Source organism: Perognathus longimembris, chromosome 15, assembly GCF_023159225.1.
Source record: "Perognathus longimembris pacificus isolate PPM17 chromosome 15, ASM2315922v1, whole genome shotgun sequence".
Taxonomy (NCBI): domain Eukaryota; kingdom Metazoa; phylum Chordata; class Mammalia; order Rodentia; family Heteromyidae; genus Perognathus; species Perognathus longimembris.
The window spans coordinates 14,210,994-14,236,680 of NC_063175.1; the positions used below are offsets into that span (position 1 = coordinate 14,210,994).

Genomic DNA, 25,687 nt, shown 5'->3' on the forward strand with positions numbered 1-25,687 from the left:
TTAAATAGTATTGCTTATAGTAACACACTGCCACTTAAGTTATAAAAGTTAATAGATTAATGGAAAGAAGAGAGATACCCATCTGTTGTATTACATGCAAAGTAAAGTACTCGAATAGATTAATAAGTAGAATGAGACTGGTCAGCATTTTGTTAACATCTTACAGTTCACATAATCGTTAAACTGTTCACCTTGGTGATATTTGTATGTCAGTAGTACCAACAGAGGACAAGGCAACATGATAGGATATCATCCACATTGATTTGCCGCTCATTTCCTGTGTAACTAGTCATGATTATTTTTGTTGATTTCATTTTGCTAATATTTGTTTCCTTTTCCTAAATTGTATTACAGTACTCAAATGATACAAGAAATTTGTGTTCATGGTTAAAATAGAGAGAAACGTTCATTTAAAACTCATAGAATTAAAAAAAATAATGACTGTATTACTTTCTTGCTGTGCTTACTACTAAAATACATGGCATTTTAATTTTTATAAAAGAAATATTTTCTCATAAAGAAGAGAGAATATGGGAAAATTAACATAAGTATGACACATAATTGAAATTTAGTCATTATGTTTTTGTCTTTTTTTTTTAGTTTTGATAGGAGTAATGTGATTTCTTTTGGCTTAGTTAAAAAAAAAATTATCTTTCCTTTTCATTCCCCATCTTTCATATCTGGTATCTTGGCCAAGGGCAGCCTTTTGAAAAAATAAAAAAAAGAACACTCCAGTAGAAGAATATTTACTGATTTCTATCAACCAAAAATATCTAGCAGTGAAATCTTCCTGGTGGAATGTTGGATGATTGTAGGAAGAGACACACTAAAAAGAAGTTCAGGTCCTTTCCTCAGACATAGCCAGAGGGGAGGTGGCACACTGGCAAGCCGTTGCAATGCCCTCTGGAGAGCTCTTCTGACTGCACAAGGCAGTGGAAGTCTATGAGGTCAACTCACATTGCCATTGAGCGCCATCAAGTCAAGCATTATAAAGGCTGAAGTATCTGAATTGAAGCATTCCTCCCATCTTCTACCCTGGTAACTGCTTTCCCTCAGTCTGTTTCACATAATTATTATCTAATATGCCAACAGTCATCAGGGTTCTCTAGGGAAATTGAACCACTAGTTGTGTATGTGTACGTTTGTGTATAATCTGGATTTTATTTTTGTGCCTTTACTGGGGCTTGAACTCAGGACCTGAGCTCTAGCTCTTAGTTTCTCTTTTTTCTTTTCTTGTCAAGGCTAGCACTGTACCACTTGAGCCACAGCTTCACTTTCAGCTTTTTGGTGGTTTATTGGAGATGAGACTCCCACAGACTTTCCTGCCCAGGCTGGCTTCTAACTTTTATTAAAAAGAGGCCTTGTGTGAGGCAAAGAAAAATGGAACCAATTTGCCAAGAAGTCTACAGCATCCTATTTAAATCCTACAAAATAAATTGCCATAGATTAATACTATGTTATCAAAATTCTTTATGTATAGCTGCATTAATTTATCTGTGGATCCTCAGTTCTCAGTTGTAGACAACCCCGTCCTATAGTTTTGCTTTTGCTGTCTTCTCTCTCTGATTCTAAGGAATTCTCTAGTAGTCACAGGAACTTTTTCTTGTTGGTTTAATGCAGACAGTCAATCCATCCTTGGTTTAAGAATCCCTCCTCTTTCCTTGGCTCTTACTGGCCTCTTATCTCATGTCCTTGTTGTTCACTTGATTGTGGCTGGAGGATCTCTCTGTCTGTAGGATTGTGAATATTTATGCAGTGAGCGAATGCTTCTGCCTAGATTTGTCGTGAGAATTGCCAGCTGAGGAATAGCAGTGAGGTGTGTAGTGTGTGATCATAGAGTTATATGTGTTGATGTGTGTGCAACAGGTGACACCCTTGGCTCTTCTCACCCTGTGTCTTCCCAGCCTGTCAATCTGGATCTTTCTCTGTATTCCTCCCCTCTCCTCACCCTTTCCAGCTGTTCCCATCTCCAATCTCACTCACTTTGGCCTCTTCGTCCTCTTGGGCAACAGGGCATTTGGGTGGTCATCCGTCTTCAATCCATGTGGCACTTGGGATGACTTTTCCCAGTTCCCTGGTCTTTTTCACCCACATCCTCTCCTGAATAAGTCTACTTCTATTGAACCTAAAGAATCATGTCTAGATGTCTGGGCTTGAGGACACTGAGCAACTTCCTACTAGAAATTCCCAAGGCAATGAGAGTCTTCTGGAAGTTGAGTGTGTTCTGTCAAGAGACTGTGGGAGTCATAGTCTCACCACTGTCTTGTGGGTTCTCCCTCGTCCCTTCACAAACCAGAATCCTTCATAAGTGAACAGGAGCTCTGGGTCTGTCGTGTGCTAAGCACTTTATGGACATTACTTTGCCTTTCCAGTTTGGTATTATTAGCATTCCTGTTTTATACTTTCCAGCTCGCCTGAGGTCGTACTGTTCTGCTTTGCACCTGAGGATTTAAATGCCCAGGTGGTCTAATTTCAGATTCCTGCCCTCTCCTTTGCTTTTATATTCAGTAGTGCCTCCAGAGCGGGGTCACAGAGTTAACTTTTATTCTTTAATGTTTGATTTGAGATTTTTAGGATAATATATGCAAGTATAGTTTAAGAAACTGTGACAGTTCTTCCTTGCCTTACACTCCACCACTTCAAGTTTCATTTCCCTTAAGGCAAGGACTGTTAACAGTATTTTCAGTTGTATTTATCCATGATATATACTTTTTAACCTCACAGCGTGTTTGTGATTCTCCTTTCAGCTTTTGGTCTTCTGAAAAGCCAACTTGTGCTTTGTTACTTGGCAAAAGTTTTATATACAAATGGTCCAAACACATCTCTAATGCATATGCCAATATATATATATATATATATATAGGTTTATAATTGTGTGTATATTCTATCCATCTATCTGTCTGTCTTCCATCCACTCACCCATGTGTCCCTTCCTCCCTCCCTCCCTCCCTCCCTCCCTCCCTCCCTCCCTAGGGAATAATGTCCTACTTCTGTCCCAGAAAGATTGCTGACATTACTTGAACTCTTACCTGTTTGTAATCTATACACATAAGTTTCTGCCTGAAAGAGACTGACTATTATTTGAAAACTCCAGTCTGATATATTCTTCAAGTTCCCAGTTTTGAAATTGTTCTTTGACAATTCATCTATGACTCTATTACCTTGTACCTGAGGGGGAGGGGGGAGGCAGCAGCTCCTTCTGGCTAAGCAAATGGTCTCGGCGCTCCTTTCTATGCATAGCTTTGTGGATTCCCGATCCAATGTGTTTTGAACAGTGTGACCAGAGCACTGTGTCTATAGCTTTGCATTTCCCCTTCCCTTCCTGAAGAAGAGCTCTGTAATTGTTCATCAGCAACACAAAAACGGCTTCTGTGGAAATGGCCATGCTGTGCAGTATGCAGCAGGACATTTTTCCTAAAAAGCGAGGTCACCAGAAGCACCGAGCAGAGAAATCCCAGATGGTACTAATATTTGATTTCATTTTTAGCACTCTCCTGTTCAGCAGATGGATGGGAAGGCTGACCTCCCTGCACTTCTGCATTGCCGCCTGCTTCTCCAATTGCCTTGCTGAAGGTTTTTTCATAAGACTTCTCTCGCTATCTCAAAGATTGATGCCCGGTCGCCTGCCTGTGTTATGCTTCATTACGTCGAGGATCTGTGTGTCTGACACTTGCTGTATTTTCTAGAAGGGGGAAATCCTAGCTCACCAGTATCTCACACTTTTCCTACAGTCTCAAATTGTGTGGGACATCTTGGAGTGTGTCCTTTTAGCCTTCTAGGTGTTTCCTCACATTCACCCATGTTTACCCTATTCTGAATTCTCTGATTTCTTTTGTGTCACGGCCAGTTTAAAATAATTGTAGATGTAGCTCTCCACACTCTTACAAAGGGCTTCGTATAATGTGAATGTTGCTGGCTTTCGAGTAAATGCAGTCTCCTTGTTTGTTCATGAGTACTGTTATTAGTGACGGTTGCTGAGGACTGAGGGAAAAATTAAATGGAGGCATGGACATGGGGTGGGTAGGTCGGGGTCTGGCACAGGGTGAGTGCACAATGAAGTTAGTCTGAGGTATGCATACTATTTTTTTATTGCATACATGGAAGTACAACTCCGAGTTTGTTGCGTGTTTTAATGCCTGACATACTTCTGGCTTATCGTCTGTTGGGTACATGATCACCTTTTTGCTTGCGTCAGATCTCTACTCGATGCAATTTTGATGAATTTAGCTTTTAGAGATCTCAGCTGTGAACTCTGCCGTGCCACTTTCTTGAACAAATATCCTTTCCCTTTTTTGCAGATCTAACATCAGGCCAGACTACGCAGACTCCAATTGCCATGACTTCAAGATGCACACGTTCACGCGGGTGACGTCCTGCAAGGTCTGCCAGCTGCTGCTCAGGTCAGCCCGCGTGGCCCTGCGCCTCAGCCCCACTGCCGTCCCTGCTGAGTGTCTCGGGAGGTGCTGGGTCTGAACTAGAATCTGCTCTAGTGAGGATGCTGCAATTGGGGCCCAACAGATGGTTATTCATGGTCCCTGGACTTGGCCAGCCAGTCCCCTCGGAACCCAAATAGAAGCCCTCTACCTCTGCAGAGAGTACTTTTCCTTTGCAAAACACTGAGATGACTTTCTCCCTTCTTGTGTTGATTATTTCATGCACACAGAATTTAACACCTTTTAATATATCACTCTCTAATTTTACCTTTCAGAGGAACATTTTATCAAGGCTATTTATGTTTTAAGTGTGGAGCAAGAGCCCACAAAGAATGTCTGGGAAGAGTAGACAGTTGTGGCCGAGCAAATTCTGGTGGTAAGTCACATTTACTGTTGGGATTCTGGTTTTAATGAGGACATAAAATTTGCTACACATAATTAAGGCCTTAATTTACTCTTTGGATATGTTTTTATTGTAACATTTTTTTTGAAATTGTCACCCATAAGCACAATTGGAAATGTGTATAAAATTCATGTGACTTTTTCTGCATGACTTGATTTTAAAGTGTTTGCAGTCTCACAACTATAATCTTAGCCAGGAAGTAGTGCTGTGGGTCAAGTGACAGAGTGCTAGCCTTGCGTAAAAAGAAGTCAGGGACAGTGCTCAGGCCCTGAGTCCAAGTCCCAGGACTGGAAAAGAAAAAAAAAAAAGAAAAAAAGAAAAGGCTTAGAGCCTGTAATCCTAGTCACTCAGGAAACTGAGATCTGAAGATTGTGGCTGGTATCCAATCCATGCCAGAAAGTCCATGAGACTCTTATCTCCAACTAGCCAATAAAAAGCTAGAAATGGAGCTGTGGCTCAAGTGGTAGAGCTAAGAGATAAGAGTCCAGGCTCTGAGTTCAAGACCCAGAAAACACACACACACACACACACACACACACACACACACACACACACACACAGATTGAAATGTTTCAAATTTGTCTGGCATTTATGTGGACTTGGAAGCAAACAACTTCAAGAGGGGCCTGGATGCTTTTGTGTCACTAACCTCAATTCTTAATTATATCACCAATGCTGTACGAATTCAGCAAGCACAGGATAGTGAAAAAGAAAACTGAAAGAGAACATTCTTCCATCTTCAGTCTTTTCATTTCTTCTTTCTAAACATTTAGCTCAGAACTGATCACGGTCCCCTAAGTAAATAACACACAGACAAATTCATGAATTAATGAATTGAATACATTGTCATTTTCCAGCATTTAACAAAGAGCTGGGATCCTTTGGATTTTATGTAAATATTTTCTCCTTGGATTTGAGAAATAGTACCCTGTGGTGGTTTCACGAGCTAGTTGGCAATTAGCATTCAATAGCCTTTGGCTCCTCCGTGCTCCTCCTGGGCTGTCGCCATTCCCTTTCTTTTCTGGCCTCTTTTTTCTTTCTCTTTCTTCTGCTTTCTCTTTGTCCTTTTCCCCCTGAGTTTCTCGGTGTTTTATCAATAAGACCTTTCAAAAATCAGTAGAACTTTTTTGAGCACAAGAAAGGATCTTTAACAGCTTGAGTTCAAAAGGTAGCCATGTCAACCTTTGATTTTCCCAAAGGAAAAGGTGGACATTGAATCCTTTTGGATAATGTGAAGAAGAGTGAGATGGAGAAGAGCTCATTTCCAAGCGGAGTTCAGAGAAGGTGACTGTGTTGAAGGACTCAGTGCTCTTTCTCTCCCTCAGCTCCTTCAGGGGGCGTCTTTACGGGGCCTCTCTGCCCTTGTCTTCAGGGAAGCCCAATCTGAGGACAGAGCACTGCGGATGCAATTTGATCAAGCTTGGGAGGCAGAAGAGGCAAGCTGCTCGCTCACGTCTGTCAGGGAAGGTCAGGAACAGCTCACACTATTCAGGAGGCTGAGATCTAAGGATCTGGGTTCAAAGTCAGCTCGGGCAGAAAAGTCCCCGGGATTCTTATCTCCAGTTAACCAGCAAAAAGCACTTCTCCATTGTTTTTTTCCTCTTAAGTCTGTGTAGAATCCACATGTATGATATTGCTATAGATAGAAAACTCACTCTCAAACTTATTCCTTCTATACAATTGATGAAATTATCTTTAAAGGTCTTTGAAAATCAAGTATACTTAGATTGTTCTTTTGCTTACTAAACTTTCCATCATTTTTTCTTTTGTCAGTCATGGGGCTTGAACTCTGGACCTGGGCGCTGTCCCTGAGCTCTTCAGTTCAAGGCTAGCGCTCTACCACTTGAGCCACAGTGCCACTTCTGGTTTTCTGGTGGTTAATTGGAGATAAGAGTCTCATGGACTTTTCTGCCTGGGCTGGCTTTGAACTGTGATTCTCAGATCTCAGCCTCCTGAGTAGCCAGGATTACAGGCATGAGCCACCTTCACCCAGCAAACTTTCTATTCTTTATAATTCATTTCCAAACATTTTCATACGCAGGGCGACCCCCTGGGGCATTTAATCAAATTTTTTCCATTTCTCTTTCTCCCAGCTGTCAGTGCAGCTTCCCCATCCCTCCCTCCCCTAACCCCTTCCCCCTCTCTCTCCATATATATGTTATATACACATATGCATAACTACATGTATATATGTATATATACACACATATAAATATGTTTATATGTACGCATATACATATATACGCATATAAAGTGTAATTTCTCTATTTCAGTATCTTTCCTTCTTCTGTCTATTTGATGAACATATTCTTTTTCTGAAAAACCAAAGAAAATCGCTTCAATTTTTGAGAGCATTTTTCTGATAAGCTCAGTGGCTGGGCTGTCTTAGTCTTTCAGTCCTCTACGTTTTCCTGGTATTGATCATTTATATTATGAGTATCTCTTCAGTTAGGCTCCAGGATGAGAACCCGGCGGACCTGCTACTCTGCCCTCAGGGAACGTGTGGTGTATGATGTAGTGAGTGGATAGGCCATCAAAGTGACAGATGAATTGGTAGCATGTCGGGCATGAACACCTCAAGATCTTTATACATTTAGGAGGGTTGGGACATGATATAGATTTTAATTCCTCCTTCGTAGAAAGTAGAGCTTGAGAAGACATTGGACAAATGAAAGAGAACTCCATAGTATTTATGCAAGGAAAGGCTCAGGCCCACAGGACTGACCTGCAGGCCTTTCGCAGGGAACATTTGGTTCGGTGAATAAGTAGTGAAAAAGTGAGCCCCCAATACCTCAGCGTTAGAGAAGTCTACTTTACTCTTGGTCAATTTCAAGGTAAACTTCTTGCGGGGGCCTCGCCACCTCTTGAATCGCTTACCTTCTCCTCACAGTTCCAAAGTCTGCCTTACTTTCTTCCCATCCCTGCTCCTTGCCAATCATTAACCACACCTTGATCACACTCTCGCGGTGGGAATTAGCTTGAGCTCTAATTAGCTTAGCTCTATGTTCCTAGGTGAAACCGTGTGGTGGTAGCTCAGACCCATGCCAGCTCTGGTCCCCGGGACCGGCAAGGTTACTTCTGTGAGCGGCTCTCCTCCAAACCGAGATCCTCCAAGCCGTAATCGGGGGTGTGAGCGGCTCTCCTCCAAGCCATGATCAGGGGGTGTGAGCGGTTCTACAAGCCGTAATCAGGGGGTGCGAGCTGCTCTCCTCCAAGCCGTAATCAGGGGGTGCGAACCACCAATGTCTGGCATAAAAGATCTTTAAGCATTTCTTTTTCTAAAGTGAGCTCTCCTTAGATGTTTTCTCCCCTGAGTTCAGAAAACTTTTTATGTGCTGTGTTCTTTGAATCTAGTCTTCATTCAGCCTGGAAATAATAAACACTTGCCCAAACTGAAGTTTCTGAAGGAAGCACTCTATTCATACTAATGTATCACGGTGATAGGTCATTCGGTGAAGTTCATTTGAAGTACGGAAACAATGTAAGTTTATTTTCTGTAATAAGACAAAGCATGCAACCTAGAAATGAATCTGAAGACTCGGGTGATGACATCTTCACATTTGACGGTTTGCCTGGATCCAAATAAAGGGCCAGCAGTTCTGGCCTCTTTTTCTTCCTGAACTTGATTTGACTCCTCTGCCGTCCCCATGGCAATCCTGGTGATCAACACGCACACAGCCTCTGAAGTGTGCGCCAAAAACTTGGCAGCATTCATAATGAGCAGGTATGGACTCCATTATACGAGACTCTCTCAACGAGCTATTACAAAGGGTGATGCCAGGGTAGCACTTTGTGCTCACAGGACACGCCAAGAGTTTAATCCCAGACATCAGCCTTCGGTCAGTTATTCCCACCCCACCATAACACATGGCCAAAACCCTTTGGTCTACTTCCTGCTCTGATGGCGATCAATATAGTTGGCTCTACATCTTTCAAGTTTAAACAAAGAAAGTAACATTAGAAGGCAAATAATGCTGGGCCCAGCCACTTTCCTCTAGGAGGAATGCGAGCCTCAGCTGCTCGAATATTTAATGGAAGCGGATCCCGCCCCCCCCCCCCCCCCCCCCGCTTATCTGTTTAATGGCTCTTTTTTAATCTAGGCCAGCTTGCCTCTGTGGCTGGAAGCCCCTTCTAATTAGGAAGAGGTTGTCTCGGTATCTGAACTGTTTAAACCTGCAAGCATCTCACCTAAAATTTGCAGCCCAAAGTGGCATCTTTCATCAATACTCTCTCATGTTTTAGGATGAGAGAGAAATCTTTCAGATCACCATTTTATTTGGACCACCAGGCATCTCTACTACATTGCTGTGACATGAAGTGAATGGAGCTGGAACAGGGATTTCATAGCAACAACAACACTTTAGTTTGGTTTAATAGTTCTTAAAACCTTTTCTAAAAATTAAGGTTTTTTTTTCCTTATTAAGACAATTTTATATTCAAGAATAGTCATTCTTTCCATTATACTTGTTGGGTAAGATGAATGATATTTTAATAATTATTAAAGTGAATTGGGACCTACTTTGAATGGCTGGATTCTTTTATAGCTCTAGAAAAAAAAAAAAGACCTTTGAAATCAAAGCCTCTTCCCAAGTATTATTTGTGGTTTGTGGTTTCCTGCTGGTGATGGTGGTGGTGCTGCTTTCTTCTTCTGGGCCTCCTCCTCCTCCTCTTCCTCCTCTTCCTCCTCCTCCTCCTCCTCCTCCTCCTCCTCCTCCTCCTCCTTTCTCTTCTTCCTCTTCCTCTTCCTCCTCCTCCTCCTCTTCCTCTTCCTCCTCCTTCTTCTTGTTCCTCTTCCTCTTCCCCCTCCTCCTCCTCCTGCTCTTCCTCCTCCTTCTTCCTCCCCCTTCTTCTTCTTGTTCTTCCTCCTCCTCCTTCTTCTTCCTCCTCTTCCCCCCCTCCTCTTTCTCCTCTTTCTTGTTCCTCCTCCCCCTCCTCTTCTTCCCTCCCTCCTTCTAAAAAAATTCCCCTTTTCAAACATGGCATTTGTTTACTTTCTCCAAAATTTGATCAATCCAGCTGCCCTGTAATTCTCTAAAACACACGAGGGCAAAGCACATTCAGTATTCCTACTGGCTATTGCTTTGCTGTGATCCCTTTTTGTGACAAAGGATCTTACTGGACACTGATTTGTCTAGTGTTAAGAAATAGCACGTCAGATAAGAGATAAAGCAAATTGGGAAAGAATGTATGAACTGAGAGCTACTTAAGTTGGGAAAACAAATGTAACTGGGCTGTGTTTTCTGTTTGGTATTTAAACAAGTGAATTATACAATGTGGGTCCAAGGCCTCTGTGAAAATGATTTATCTCACACAAATGTGCACACTGAGCTCCGTTGGCATGGAAGGTAGAGTTCTGCAAGTGCCCCAAGCACCTGGGTCTCTCTGCTTCTCTGAATTCCATTCAACCAGTTGGGACAAGATGAAAGAATGCAAGGTCTACCCCCCCCCCCCCCCCCGCCTGCCCGGGCCTGGGAGTCACCATCTCCCAAGGTTCTTGAAAGGGTGAGAACATTTTACAGTTTGATCAATAGGAGTGTAGAAGTAGGCTGCAGCGTAAAGACAAGTTGAAGATTAAAAAGTTTTAGAAACTTGAGGAATGGAATTACTATCCAGAGAAAGTTCCCAGGAGAAGGAGATCTCTTTGTGAATAGCAGATCTCAGCCAGCAAACTTTCTTCTAGGTCAGAATCCAGCCAAAGAACCTTGGGTGGGAGAGATGAGCTCGGTGGATGGTGGTCCCCGATCCAGTACTGACCTGCTCACATTCCCTGTTTCCCGCAGCCCCACCTGCCCTACACAATGGTTTGGGCACAAACGAAGAGGAAGCGAAAGGATGAGGTTATCCTTCCCAGTGGGACTGGCCGCATGTTTGTAGAAGCAGTGGGCCTCTGTTCCCTGCAGCCAGTAAATCAGTGCCGCGGTCCTAAAGATGGGTGTGATGGCAAAAAAAGGAAAGAGTGCATTTGACTAAACAACTCCACGCTTTGCCGTGGGAGTCCCACCCAGCACGAAGCCTCACCCCACTTTTCAAACCTAGAGGGGGCTTGGCGTCACACAGGTGTCTCTAATGAGTACCATGCGCGAGGTTTGTCTGGATGATAGACCAAAGAAAGCTGTCATGAGACAGAAGGGTGGAAAATGAGTGAGAGTTGTAAGGGCCAGTCCAGCCTCCTTTGTTCTTCATCTTCCATTAATCCCGCTTAAATCCTGCCTGGGCCCCCTGCCCTCCCAGGTTTCTTGGAGTTCCTCCTCTGTGCCAAGAATGGACTGACTACCACCCAATCCCTCTGCAGTGAGACAGGAAGAGCCTGTAATGGTGGGTCTCCCATTTTGGATCTTGTGTCTGGGTGGAGGGGTGTACGTGTATAAATTGAACATCATTTCCTTTTCCAAGGAGCACCCAGAGGACCTTCCTGAAGCTTCGTGTGACAGTTATAGCCACATAGATTTTATGCCACAAATAATACATTTAAAGCATGAGGCAGAGGCACCAAAATACTTCTATGAAAAGAAACAGAAAGGGCTGGGAGTGTGGCCTAGTGGCAAGAGTGCTCACCTCCTATACATGAAGCCCTGGGTTCGATTCCTCAGCACCACATATACAGAAAGAGCCAGAAGTGGCGCTGTGGCTCAAGAGGTAGAGTGCTAGCCTTGAGCAAAAAGGAGCCAGGGACAGTGCTCAGGCCCTGAGTTCAAGCCCCAGGACTGGCAAAAAAATAAAAAAAAGAGAGAAAGAAAGAAAAGAAAGAGAAAAATACCAGATATTTTTAAAAATTGAAATTAAGTACATAGCGATGAGTCCATACTCATTAATAAATAAGCATGTAAACTAGAAGATTAAGAAGTCACCATTAGAGGCCATCTAACATCTTTAGTCTCCTTGGATCAGAAAATTATATTCTGCTTAGTCAAGAGGCTGAGATCTGAGGATCCTGGTTCAAAGCCAGCCCAGACAAGGAAGTGCATGAGATTTTTATCTCCAATGAATCACTTTAAAAAAAACCAGAAATAGAACTGGGGCTCAAGTGGTAGAGAATACTTGTCTTGAGTAAAAATGGTAAGGGATAATCCTCAGGTCCTGAGTCCAATCCCCAGTACCAGCACAAGGGGGGGAAAAAAAAAAAAAGAACTCATGTTTACTTCACTTGATATTGGAGTATGGGCCAGACAAACGGTGCTCTCCTAGACCCTCTTCCCAGCCAGCCCTCAGGTGCCTTTCTTAGGCACTGCTTTCTCAGTGCAGATCTCAGGCCTAGGGAGATGCCTTTCGAGAACACTGTCAGCGGAGAGAGCCAGGATGGAATTTGAAGCTGACAGAGGCAAAACAGACTTGCTGCCCCAAGCCTCCCATTGCCATAAGCCGGAGTAGGTTTTGGATTTTTACAGAAAGAAATGAAAAGGAAGGGGGGGAAAAAAAACCCGAACAACCATAAACCAACATCCAGTTCTGCTGCCTCGGGCGGTCTTCCTGCAGAAGCAATCTGGGAGGCTCTCTGAGGTTCTGGCAGGAATTTTCTGTGAACTCTGGCCTTGGGGCTTCTTAGAGCCTTTTAGGGAAATACCCCACAGAGCTCCCATTTATACCCTTGGTGCTCGCTCTCCTGTCCTCTCCTCCTGTCCTCCTCTTCTCCTGTCCTCTCCTTCAGCTGCCAAGTCTGGCATATCCTTTCCCAGAGGCACATTCTGTTACACCATGTCCAGGTCTGGGCTTTTCACTCAGTCTGAGGGCGATTGTAACATAGCCAGGTGTTCCTAGGTGTGGGGTGAGGTAGAAACACACACACACACACACACACACGCATACACACACATCCATGCACACAAGCGCATGCACACGCACACACCTGCCTACCAGTTTTCCATATAGAGCGTGCATTCTTTAACTCTGAGGGACCCTTTGCATTCCTACCACAGCCGCTCACTGGAAGATCCCAGAGCCGTGTATAACTGTCAGTTGATTTCAGGAAATAAATGGAATTGAGAAGTTGCTGTGTTTATAAAGAAGTAAACTAAGGATGCCAGGAAAATTGGTGTTGGATTGAATCCTGACTGGAGTTTTTGAGTCAAAGTCTAGTTTAGGGGCTGGGACGTACTCAGTGGCAGAGCACTTGCCTAGCAAGTACAGTGTCTTGGGTTCCGACCTCCAGTACCAAAAAAGAAAGAAAGAAAGAAAGAAACCTAGTTTTGTTTAGTTTTCAAAATGAAAAACGAAGGACAGTTGTTCAATGGAAAGTTACTTTCTGGGAAACTTCTTCATCTGGAATGCTACACGGATTTAAGTTTGCAGTTGGCAAAAATAGTGCAATACCTTTGTTCCCCTTAGTGTGTTTCAATTCTTAAAATAAGGTGTGTGGAAAGAAAAGTTTGTATCTAAGTATCTCGCATACAAATCTCGTTCAAGCTGTGCTCTTAAGGAGTTTTATGTGGTTGGATTGACATTACTTAATGCACAATTGAAAAGTTAAGATTAACCTAGAAGTCATTTACAACTATGAGTCATGCTTCTGACAAGCCAATAAGGTAAGAGAACCAAAGTTGCAAAACAATTGCTAGCCCAGCCTGAGGGACTTTGGGAATATATTACAGGTAGCAGTTAAGAAAACAAATCCGTAGCATTTGGCCACTCTCAGAGGGCAGGCTCAGCTTGCTAACTAACTTCGCACTGACAATGCCAATTTTCACGTTTGTTTCAGAACCAGGGCCGCTCAAACCATCAGAGGTAAGACTGACATTTAAATTTTGTTTTAGCTTTGCATTCTAAGTTGTTTGCTAACCTAAGCAGGCTGTACCTTTACAATGTGTGGTGTGCTACTTAAAGTGACCCAGAGAGATGAAAAAGAGCAAGCAAGCCTCCAGGAAATGCTCGAGTGACGTCAAAGGAATTTTCAGTCTTAGTTGAGAAATTTTAGGTTGAGGGCAAATGTCAGTATTTCCACAGTCTGTGAAATGGAACTTTGTGTGGGGAGGAAAGGGTCATTACTGCAGGGAATTGGTAGACTTGTCTTCACATTGCTGCTGCTGGGATATTGTTTCCCATTTCTAACAGCTTCCCATTTGAGCATGAACGTGGCTAGCTAGCACCATGTCCTCTCCGTCAAATCAAGATCTAGTAACATGGCTTTTTGCTGGAACACACTTGAACTCAAAATCACTTAGAAGTGTGTGAGCCCTGGTGCCTCATGGAATAAACTTAATTGAAAAAGTAGAAAAGAATGAATCATATGACTAACATATTCTGGATTGCATTGATCAGCAACCTTTACTGCAAAATTTCCATAGCAGAAACTGCTGGGAAAAACACTATAGGAAAATAAAACAAAATGTGTGTATTTAGTAATATGAAGCAAAAATACACCAATCTGAGAGTTTCTCATTGAAAAGATGACAAAAATTGTCATTTACTATGTGTCAATCCTTCTTTAAAAATGATACCAATCCTCAGCACTAAAAATAAAAAGCAAAGCTCCATGAAAGTGATATATTATTATGTTCTATGTGTATTTATAATAAGTTTGCATTTATATAGTTGGTAAAAATAATGAAAAGTACAGCAAGATGTCATACGGTGCACTTGTTTCTAGTTTGAGGAGGCACAAGAACATAATTTACATATGTAGGGGATTAAGAACCTGATACAAAGAAGTTCATGTTAAACATAGCTATTCTTACCCCCCTTCTTTTTTTATTATCTTTATATAGTTGTTCAAAGGGATTTCCTTCAACATATCAATTTATGAGCATAATGCATTAGGCATAGCTATTCAGTGTTTGAGTGCACTTTATAATCCAGAGCTAGATGAGGAAATACATAACAAGGGAAAAGTATTTTAAAAAATAACAGGCCATATAAGTTCTTTTAGGCTAACAAATGAATCGCAACTTCTTTTAGTGTTTCCAAATGGAACTTAAAAAAAAACAACTGTGCCAGCAGGATTGTTTTAGCAAGATAGTCTTGTCAAAGCAGCCCTTTTTGACTTCCTTTCTCACCTGGTCTGAAATTATTGAGCTCCAAACTTTGAGTCAGTGTTACTTAACATTCATCATATTTGATACATGTATTATTTTTTCCCCAAGAAAATGATTTCATGAGGCAGTGTGAAATCGGTGCATTTATAGAAATGAAGTGTGCTGATGAGAAGTAGCTAAAATTTTTTCACATTATTAATTCTCCAAAACTTTCACATAAGCCTATTAATGAATTAATTCTCACATTAATATTTTAATGTAACATCATTTTAGAGACTTTTTCACTTAAATATAACAAGTATAATTTTATTTAATGTGTGACTACACTAATAATGTCTACTTTGAGTGAAAAACTCATCAATCTACTTGGAAATCTTGGGGTTGATTTAAGGAAACAGTATAGCAAAGAATATCAAGAATGTAATTTTTATTTTTTCCTTCTTTGGAAGACCTTCTTTCTTACCTTGTACTGGTTTAGAGGTCTCTTGTTTCCTTTTCAATACCTGTGATTGTGGATTTTATTTTTAAATTACATGTCTTCCTTGGGGTAGGTCTGTTTTAATAGCCCCAGGATCTATATAGGTCTCTGGGACCTTTCCGGGACACTTTCATCTGACATCCATTATAGCTCTCAGTATAACACTGACGCTGAGAGGTGAGTTTATCCTTGCATACCTGTTAGCTACTTGTAATCCAGTCTCCAGTGCCATTTAAAACAGAAGAAGCAAAGCTGCTTCCATGTAACAAAGGGAGCTTTTTGCTTGTTTTATTGGTAAAAATCAGCAGAGAGAATTAGTTTATTTCCCCAAAGAGACCACAAAAGACAGAGAGATTATTGAACAGTAAAAGTATTTTGTTAAAGACAAAGACAAGGTAATAGATAGTGAAGCAAAAATATTGCTAGTGCTTCTAGAGTTAGGTGTGCCCTTCCCCCACCTCCTAGATCGAAAGAGACAGAGAATTTCCACGGCTGGAGTTTTCTGGAGTTTAACTGAGAGCCTCCAGGGGAATCTATAGGTCCTTCTCTGCTTCCCTCTTCTTTCCAAAGTTTTGAGAATATAGGTTAGGGGGTGACAGGATAGCAATTGAATTTTATATTATAAAATTGTTCACAACATATTCGAAAACTCAAATAGTATAATTCCTTAAAAAAGCCAAGTCAGAGTTCAACAAGGTGATTGAGAGGGAGAATGCAATCAAGATTCCAATGTGTAATCTACAAAATGAAAGGGAATAGGGAAAGGGGAGGGATAAGAGGGAGGGATAGGCATGTTGAAAGAGGAGCATTCTATTCATACAACTGCTTGAAGATAGTTAAAAAAAGATTCTATGTTTTTTTTATAACACAGAATATATTTTAGGTGCTTTTAAAGTACAATAAATCTCTAATTCTCCCAATGAGCTAAATACCTAAAATTTCCCATTTAAAATTTTTTGTTCTTAAATTTTTGTTCACTGCATAGTTTATTCCACTGTCTGCCTTTTCCGAAGAAAAGTATGTTTTCAGAGTGACTGACTTGCAGCAGCTTTTCAGAAGGAACACTGAAAACACAATCAAACACTGAAAGCAGGAAGCCCGTGGCGTTTGTGTCTGACTAGAATCCCAGCTACTCAGGAGGCTGAAGCAGAATTCCTTATGTCCAGGAGTTCCCGACCAGCCTGCGCAGCAAAGAGAGACCCAGTCCCCAAAATAAACAAGCAAAAAAAACCCCAAACAACAGCACTGACAAACAGTGCAGCACGAACCTAGAAGAAGCGTTTATCTTTGGTATGAATTGAAACATTCAAAATCCCATGAAGTGAATCGTAATGATAGTAGTCGTAAGTTATCATTTAAAAGTCCTTGCCAATTGACACGTGCTTCACCTAAATGAGCTCACTGAGTTCTCCCCAGCAGCCCTATGAAATCAGTGCCATTACAATATCCACATTTTACAGATGATAAAGCTGGAAGAGATTTGATTTGCATGACGTTGCTAATTTTAAATCTTCAAATCAAGGTCATTCGGGGTTGCTCTTGAACTCAGGTTCTCCTTTTCACATTTAAAACTTACTTGCAAACCAGCACTGGCATAGGAATTCTAGGACTCAGACCAACAGGTTGAGTTCCTTTCTTACCTCCTATGGTATTTGATAGGAAAAAGTATACCATCCGTGGAAAGACACTTCCTATTTATCCAACATTAAGAAGGTTCTAGGATATGTGGCAAAGAAAAAGAGGCCAGATAGCTGTCATTATTTACTTTCTTGTTGAAACCATTGTCAGCTCTATGGAGAGGTCCAGAGGTTTTGTGAAATTCCAGAGAGAAAAGAGTTTTGTTTTGTTTTTCCTTTGAGGACAGTTCTCTTTTTATGTAACTGTCAGGATTCCCCTTTGTCTGGCTCGGCCACCTAGAAGCCCTGAGCAACGATGTTTTCTTCTCTCTCACAGGACTCGTATTATAGATTCCAGTAAAGCGATTTGTCTTGTTCAACAGGACTTCAATGCTGCTTTTAATGATCCTATTAATCTCTTACAAATCCCTTTTGAAAGTAGTTGGGGGTAAAAACAAAGTTACATTTCTAAAGTTTTTCCAATTGGCTTTCACCTGAGAACCCAGGAAATCTGGTAGATATGGTGTCCAGGCCTTTTTGGAAGCCTGAAAAACCCTGTTTCTAAAATACCTGAAAGAACTCCTGGCTGTTGAGCAAAGCCGTGCTCCAGACCCAGGTACAAGCCTCAACATAAGAAAGAAAACGGCTTTGGAGGAATCCCAAGCCCATCCTCAGTTCCTTATTCAGTTGTAATAACAATAACAACAAAAAAGTGAAAACAGTCAAGCCCTTCTTAATTAGAATTGCCATAGTTACTAGGTAGGGTTTAATGTAATGCTTGTGAAATCAAATGTGTAATAGTGTATTTTCTAAGAATTAAAAAAAAAACACTTCTTTTTCATTTTATGTGTAACTTATGGGATATATAGGTTTTCTTCTGGATTTGTTTTCTGTAATGGGGAGCCACAGTTAGGCCCCTGTAATCCTAGCCACTCAGGAGGCTGAGATCTGAAGATTATGGTTCAAAAGCCAGCCCAGGCAGGAAAGTCTGTGAGATTCTTATCTCCCATTAAACCCCAAGAAGCTAGACGTGGAGGGAACTTTGGTTCAAGTGGTAGAGCACCAGCCTTGAGCAAAAATAGTTTAGGGACAGTGCCCAGGCCGCGAATTCAAGCCCCAGTATCAACACAAAAAATAGACAGTAAGATAAGGGTTCACTATGAAGGTTTACAAATTGTGGGTGTTCACAAACTGTTTAGTTTATTTTTTTCAGGTATAATTTATCCATAATGAAAACACCATTGTCAGCTTGGTGTTTGTTATCCTCAGAGGTTTGGTATTTTGTTTTGAGATTCCTTCAGTCACTGGTTTATCAGAGTCCACAAATAGCTGAGTTCAAGATCAGCTTACGGCAGTTGCTTATAATCTTAACGGGGACCATTTTCTAACCAACAATGGCTGCCTGGCTTTGTCCTATTTCCTTCAGTCACTGTGAATTTTTTTTTTTAATCTAAAAACTTGGGTGGCAATGTCTGTGGAATTGGTAGGAAGATATTTCTCTTAGTGTTATATCAGTGACTTATAAATGTAAGGACATCCAAGGTGAAGACTTACTAGGGGAATAATGATACTTACAAAAACAAAAGTAAAAAGCCTTTTTTTGTTGTTGTTTCCAATTTATCCATTGGGGAAAAAATGCCAGGTTGATTAGCCTTCCAAAGCATCAGAGGTAATAACTACGATTTCATAATTGCAAATCACCCACACATCTCTATTTTGTTTTGTTTCCCTTTCTGCTCAGAAACGGACCAATGGACTTCGAAGGGCTCCCCGGCCGGCGGATCCAGGTGTGTCTCTGCTTGTCCATCCTGTAGTGACGTCAGTGAATGACCGCGTGCTGCACAACGTGCTGGCCGTGGCGATTGTTTGGCCTTAGCCAGACTTTGGTCTGAGGTGTAAATCATTCACCCATGGAGTAGCTCCCAGCCCCCCACGCCTTCAGCAGTCAGCAGTAGAGCTGGTTATTGCATACTGAACAGCCTCAGGGTGGCTCGTGAATGCCAGTCTACCCAGCACCCTCTCCTTTCTCCCTCAGCTAGCAAAGTGGCGCTTAAAAAGTAGTGTTTTGAAGGGAAAACATACAGGTGCCCTCCCTGTTTGGGAAAGTTTCTTTATTCTGTGTGTGTGTGTGTATGTGTGTGTGTGTAATATATGTGTATATATACATATACACATATATGTATGTTTGTATCTATTTATATGTATGATTTTATAACAGAAACATGACTCTAAGACTTTGTGAACAAGTGTTGTTTTGGAGACTAGTGATTCACCTGCAGCAAACATTTCAGTTATTTTCTGTTTAACTTTGTGATCTTTGCCCTGTCATTATGTTACAATAATGCTTCTTTTTTTCAGCCATTAAGCAATGCCTTCCATGGCTTAATGAGTGGATATTTTGTTCTGTACCTAATTTGTTCTGTAGGTACAAAGGTATTCAGCAGTGAAGAAGGCCAGACACAAAAGCTCTCCAGAGTGAACCAAAGAGCAGCCTCGCTAGCTAGAAAGTGAGGTGGATTGTGGGCTTTCTTTTCTTTGCTGTTCATAAGCAATGTTCCCCTAGTTGTAAAGTTTATTTTTCAAAGCATAATAGCTTTTAACTGAAACCACACCCATGGTTAGCCCAGCTACTTTATGAGCTGTTTGAGGTTTATATAGGAGCATTGTTGCCTCTGGCGAGGAATTGCTTCACTTACGTTCTGAGATCAGTTGAAGTCTTTTAACTACAAGAGGAAAAAAAAAAAAAAGAAGCCATTAAAATGTAGGGTTCTGGTTTACTATTTAATCACCTGAGTTTCCCAAGGCAAGATGCTTTGCAGGGGCCTCCTGGTAACCTGTAGAAGAAGTGGCTTCTATTCAGTGGGAGCAGATGACTGTGAATGTAGTTTTTTGTTTGTTTGTTTGTTTTTTGCTATGGGTGTTGTATTTCTATTTCAGAATGCCATCTGACCTTTGCAAATGTTATTTTTAACTGTCTTTTTATTGTTCTATGGATATTTTTATGTGGCCTTTTCTCTCTAGAGAAGTAGATTTCTCTGTGCATAGTGTAGCAGTAGGAACACAGTTACCTCTTAACAATTCACTTTCTAGCCAGAATTTTCCAGGATCTTAGATTGTGTGAGGGGAAATACAATGAATTCACAGATTGTAAATATGGCCAGATAGACCAATCATAAAATGAAGAATTTATACTCTTTTAACCTAAAGGGAATGGCTTGCTATAGACACAACTCTTGTGGTATTGTATTTGTTCACAGATTCTTTAAAGCTTCATGAAGACTAAATTTACATATATAAAAGTAGTACTCTTGTGTTGCATGTGTAAAAATATGTAGAATATTGATCTATTAGGTATGATTAGTGTGTCTGAGTATATTTCTCTTTTTTTCCATATTAAAAGAATAGTTCTTGGGGCTGGGAATATGGCCTAGTGGCAAGAGTGCTTGCCTCGTATACATGAAGCCTAGGTTCGATTCCCCAGCACCACATATATAGAAAATGGCCAGAAGTGGTGCTGTGGCTCAAGTGGCAGAGTGCTAGCCTTGAGCAAAGAGAAGCCAGGGACAGTGCTCAGGCCCTGAGTCCAAGGCCCATAAATCCGTTTTTAAAAAAGAATAGTTCATGATCTTGCCGTTGGAATGCCTGGCAAGGTGACAACTCCCCCCCCCCCCCCCCCGCCCCCACTTCTTCCACGAGGAAGCTTTGAGTTTAGGCTTGAATTTTGTGTTGGGTTGGTTTTTTTACTCCCACTTCTTTCTGCTGGCCAGTTGCCAAGCTTCTTGGTTCAGAGTTAACCCTTGCTTGGGACTGTCTCGAGTGCATCCTGATATGGCTGTTGTTTAGCAGATTCACACACTTGTGGGGTATGTTTTACCCAGGTTGTTTAAACAAGAGATTTCAAAGTTGAGGCTTCAGGATTGCTTCCAAGAACATGATCTTTTACTGTGGAAAGTCCATTGGTTTTTCTTCTTACCTCCCTTTTCTAACTAATGTAGTTTGCATCTTGAAGCACCAACACCCTGACTACTTTCTAGGCCCTCCTTCTAGCGTGGCTTACAGAAAGAAAAAAAAAAAAAAAAACCAGATTAATGAGTTCGTGGAGCAAGGTGTAACCCCTTCATCAGGCTCAAATTTCAGAGTCATGCACAAAGGTAAATTGCATATCTTTTCAGAGGCCTTTTTTGTTGAAGAGAACTTAATGCATAGTTCTGGTAGAAGTAAGGACTTGCTACATTTGAATTGTTGGTGACTCTATATTGTTTGCTGTGCTGGGTTTTTAAGGTTTTATTATTCCTCTTGCTGATACCCTAATGTAATGGATCGTGCCATGGGCTCTGAGTCCCGTTGCCTGTGCGTGGGATTGGACTTGACTGTTTATTTGCTGGTTGATCTTGGTCAGATTGCTTCCTTTCCATCTACTGTCCTTGTCTCTTTTGTAAAAGCGGGCAAGTAACAGTGTCTACCTTACAAAGTTTTTATGAGCATTCCATGAAGTAATGCCTAATGCAGATAGAGTACTTTTGAAAGTATCCAATATGTAGTAAGTGCTAAGTGATAGTATTTATCTCATTAAGGAACTTGTATCAGAGCATACTATGTAGTATTGGTCATTTTGCCATGTGGAGAATCTGTGTGATTTGCCAGTCATTGTATCATTGTAAACATACCTTGAATTTCACGCTGTTTACCTGTTGAAGCAAGAAATGACACAATTACAATTATTTTCAAAGCTTCCTTTGTTCCCTGCTTATCTAGTAGCATTGATGATGATGCTTCCTTTTTAAGTGAAATTATTGGTGTTTATAATTGCAGTAGAGAAAAAAATTTCCAAGATTTAATATATACTGTGCAATTCTTTTTTAATTTAAGAATGATGTCAGCCATAATACTATATTATATATGGCTCGTTAGTGCATTTAAAACTCTCTTTATTAACAACGGTGCTTAACCTTTACAGACAATATTTGTAAATGGCTTTTTTCTTTATTTCTTTTTCTTATCTCCTATTGTATGCTGAGCAACGTATCAATTTATAATCTGGACTGCTTCTAAAAATATAATAATGTGCTTAGCTGCATATCCTGGTTGCTCCTTTGAATGCTTAAATAGAGCGGGGTATTTTCATCAGCTTGTACTTGTTTTTCTGAGACAGATGTTGGGATCAGGGAAACAACACTTATAACAGACAGATCAATTATTTCAGGAACACGAAGGTGCTAGGCCTTTTTCAAGAACATGAGATCATAAATCTCAAGGAGCATCTGAGTACTGGTGTAATATTTTTCACCTAAAGTGGCACTCAAGGTCAAAGTCACCAATTAAATTTTAATACTGACTGAGCTTTAAAAATTTTCCCTCTGTCCAAGTACAAGATTTATTTCCATTTGTATGTGAGAAGTCTGTATGCCAGGGTGTGTGTTCTTTTCACTGAGTGTATTTTTTAGACTTGTGTGAAAACATATTTTGTATTTGTGGACCTCCTAAGCATCCTGTATTGAAGTCCGCGGTCACTAGCATTGAGAACATTGAGCTATAGTGTTTGCTGTTGTGCTGCTTGCAGATGGATGGGTTGCTGAGAAATGTTTGGATAGCTGAAGACACCCATGGTCTGAGGTAACCTTGAATCACAAATGAACAGATTCTGGTTACGTTGAGGAATTATTTCCGAGAGCTCAGGACTCACTTGTGCTTTATCTCTCTGATGAAAAGGCTGAGTTCTTACTCACTGAAGAGTTGTCTTCACCATTTCTTAGCAAGAAGCATCTTCCAAGATGCTTACTTTTTCTTTTGAGTAGATAAGATTGACGTATTTATCCATTTCTCTCTCTCTATCTATCTCTTTCTGTGTGTGTGTGTGTGTGTGTGTGTGTGTGTGTGTGCGCGCGCGCGCGCACGCACACGCATGCGCTGGACCTAGGGCTTTGAACTCAGGGCAGGGCCTGGGTGCTGTCCCTGAGGCTTTGTGCTCAAGGCTAGAGTTCTACCACTGGAGCCATATCATCTCTGCTTCTGAGTTTGGGGTGGTTAATTGGAGATAAGAGTCTCATGAACTTTGTTGCCTAGGCTGGGTTTGAACTGTGGTCCTCAAGTCTTGGCCTCCTGAATAGCTAGGATTATAGATGTGAGCTACCTTTTCACCAGTGCCCGGCTTTTTCTTCCTCCTTTTTGGGGTCTTATATGAAGAAAGGAAATCAAAGAATTTGATTTTTGTTCTTTCATGCTGGCGCTGGGGTTTTGAAATCAGTGTTCACTCGAGACAGCTCTCTATCATTTGAGCCACAACGCCACTTCCACCTTTTGCTGGTTAACTTGAAATAAGAATCTCAGGGACTAGATGAGCCTCAGATCCTCAGAGCCTCTTGCGTGGTCAGTATTAAGGGTGTAAGCCAACAGCAACCAGCTTCAAGTAATTTTTTCTTTCATTACCAGTTTCTTATCTTAGGTGACATTAAATACAGCAATGTCATTCATTAAAGAAATGTGCCCCCGCCCATCCACCAAATTTATATTCCTAGGATATAGATATAGACACAACTTTTGATTGCATAAATGCCTGTGTATGTGCATCAATAGCTTATTATTACATACTATATGGTATTTTATATATGGATTCATATGTATCTTAAAAACAATGAGGGGATAGTCTTATAAACATTTATACATATTTACATAGAGCAAGTAAAAGAGCAAAATTAATTGGAAAACAATAAAATGTGGGCACAAATTGCTTTTTAGTTTTATGTATAGTTTTATTCACATAAATAAAATTTTTATTATGTTGGTTTACAGTATTGAATTACAAGTTAATATAGTTCTTTGTGTTTTAATTTCAGAGAATTCCTAAATGCATTCTGAATCTAAACTGCATTCTTAATTCTTTTAGATTTGCTTTTAAACTTGCTATTAATTTGCTTAAAAGATACATTTCATATTTTGTTTCTAAATAAAAAATAAAGTTGCTGGGCAAACCGCAACCTAGTAATTTTTAAATCACTCATCTTAAAATATACTCCAGTTTATATTTTCTTTGGGAATGAGAGAAACAAAGGCATGTTCTTGAAGATTTCAGTAAATGAGCTTTTGCCTACAATCAATAAGTAATAGTTTTTGTATATTTTAAGATTTCCATATTAATCAGACCTACTTCTCTCTTCTGTCACCTCCAAAACTTGTTTCTCATCAAATATAAATCCAAATCTAAATATTGGGAGAATAATTGTACAAGTATAAAGGTATGTACATTCACATTGAGAGAAATGAATATGTGTGTGTGTGTGTGTGTGTGTGTGTGTGTGTATATATATATATTCACATTGAGAGAAATGAACTTGAAAAAAGTGGGACAGTAGAATCCATTAAGATTCATTGCAGAGAAATGAGAAATCCAAGCTGGGAACAAATGCCAGGGAGCATGCTCTGGTTTGTAAAAAGCTGATTCCCGCCCCCCCCCCCAGCTTTTTTTCTAGTAAACTATGAACAATAAGGCTAGTTTTGCACTGCGGCAGTTGATCCTTTCGTAGTTCTTTTCAGGACTACCTTTCTAATTCCTTTTACCATGATAACAGATTTCTGAAATGAACATCACAGTCTCTGGCTTGCATCTCTCTCTCTTTTTTTTTTTGATTTGAGGATTTATTTCTCCTTTTCATGGCTCATTCGAGTTCACAAAGGATCACTCCTGCTGCGTGGCAGGTCTGTGCGTGCCTTGCCAAGCAAGTCTTTTTCACTGCTCAGCCACCTTCAGAATTGCAACGGGGGGCGGGGGGGCAGAGGAATCTTTGCAGATAAACTTTGGGCGTCTTCTCTGGCACTGAGCATCATAATATGGTTATTGTATTATTAGTTGTGAAACCTATTGATTGTTATATGATTTTTATTATTGATAATTATGTCTTCAGAAGAATACATTGAATAAAGAAATCTTGAACATCATGTGCTACTTTGAACATTATTCATTGGTTAAGATCAGATACAGGCTGAATTTTCTGGGTATTTTGTTTTTTGGGCTTTTTGTTTTTTAAATCTGTGGCTGCAGTAGTTGAATACTATTCCATTTCAGAGGAAGAGAAATGTGCTCTGTAATGCTCAATAGACAAGGACACCTCAGAAATTTTTTGGTAGATGCATAAGGTCAGAGAGTCCGGTTTTCTGCATTTCACTTTAGGTCTGAGTGTTTTCCTTTCCATTTTTGTACCAGCACCAGAGCCTAGGTGCTGTCCCTGAGCTTCTTCTTTAAGGCTGGTACTCTACCACTTGAGCCACAGCTTCGCGTCTTGCCTTTTGCTGGTTAAGTGGAGATAAGCATCTCAAGGACTTTTCTGCTTGGGATGGATTCCATGCATGAACCTCAACTCCCAGCCTCCTGAGTAACTCAGATATATAGATGCGAGCCATTAACACCCTGCTAAGTCTAAGATAGAATCGATCATGATACATTAGATTCACAAATGGATTTGTTGAATGAAAGAAGCCAACTGGGTCAAAACATATTAACTTTTAGTAATGATTTTAGATGTAATAGTCAATTGATACCATGAGAGAGGATATTGATAAAGTATTCCTTATCAGATGGAATAGTGCAGATCTATATAAATATGCTGAGAATGGCTATCAACATAATTAAAACACTGGAGTGAAGTTTATGGAAATTCCATCCAAATGTTTCATATTGGTAATTAGTTATCCTTTGGCATATTCAAATGAAGTTGATTTCCGATGTTTTTATTTGAATGAAAGGAAAATCTTTTTTTAATTAATTTATTTATTGCCAAAGTGATGTGCAGAGGGGTTAC

The 25,687-nt window shown here is 40.6% G+C and overlaps 1 protein-coding gene across 2 annotated transcripts in view; it reads left to right on the forward strand.

Annotated features, from left to right (window-relative positions):
- The window catches only part of Vav3 (vav guanine nucleotide exchange factor 3), a 328,577-nt gene that overhangs the window by 195,616 nt on the left and 107,274 nt on the right, over positions 1-25,687 (forward strand). For both annotated transcript variants that reach the window (XM_048363568.1, XM_048363566.1), the window contains exons 16-19: positions 4,299-4,400; positions 4,709-4,809; positions 13,529-13,554; positions 18,637-18,682. In XM_048363568.1, the coding sequence (XP_048219525.1) occupies positions 4,299-4,400; positions 4,709-4,809; positions 13,529-13,554; positions 18,637-18,682 (275 nt within the window). The remainder of the gene's footprint in view (positions 1-4,298; positions 4,401-4,708; positions 4,810-13,528; positions 13,555-18,636; positions 18,683-25,687) is intronic.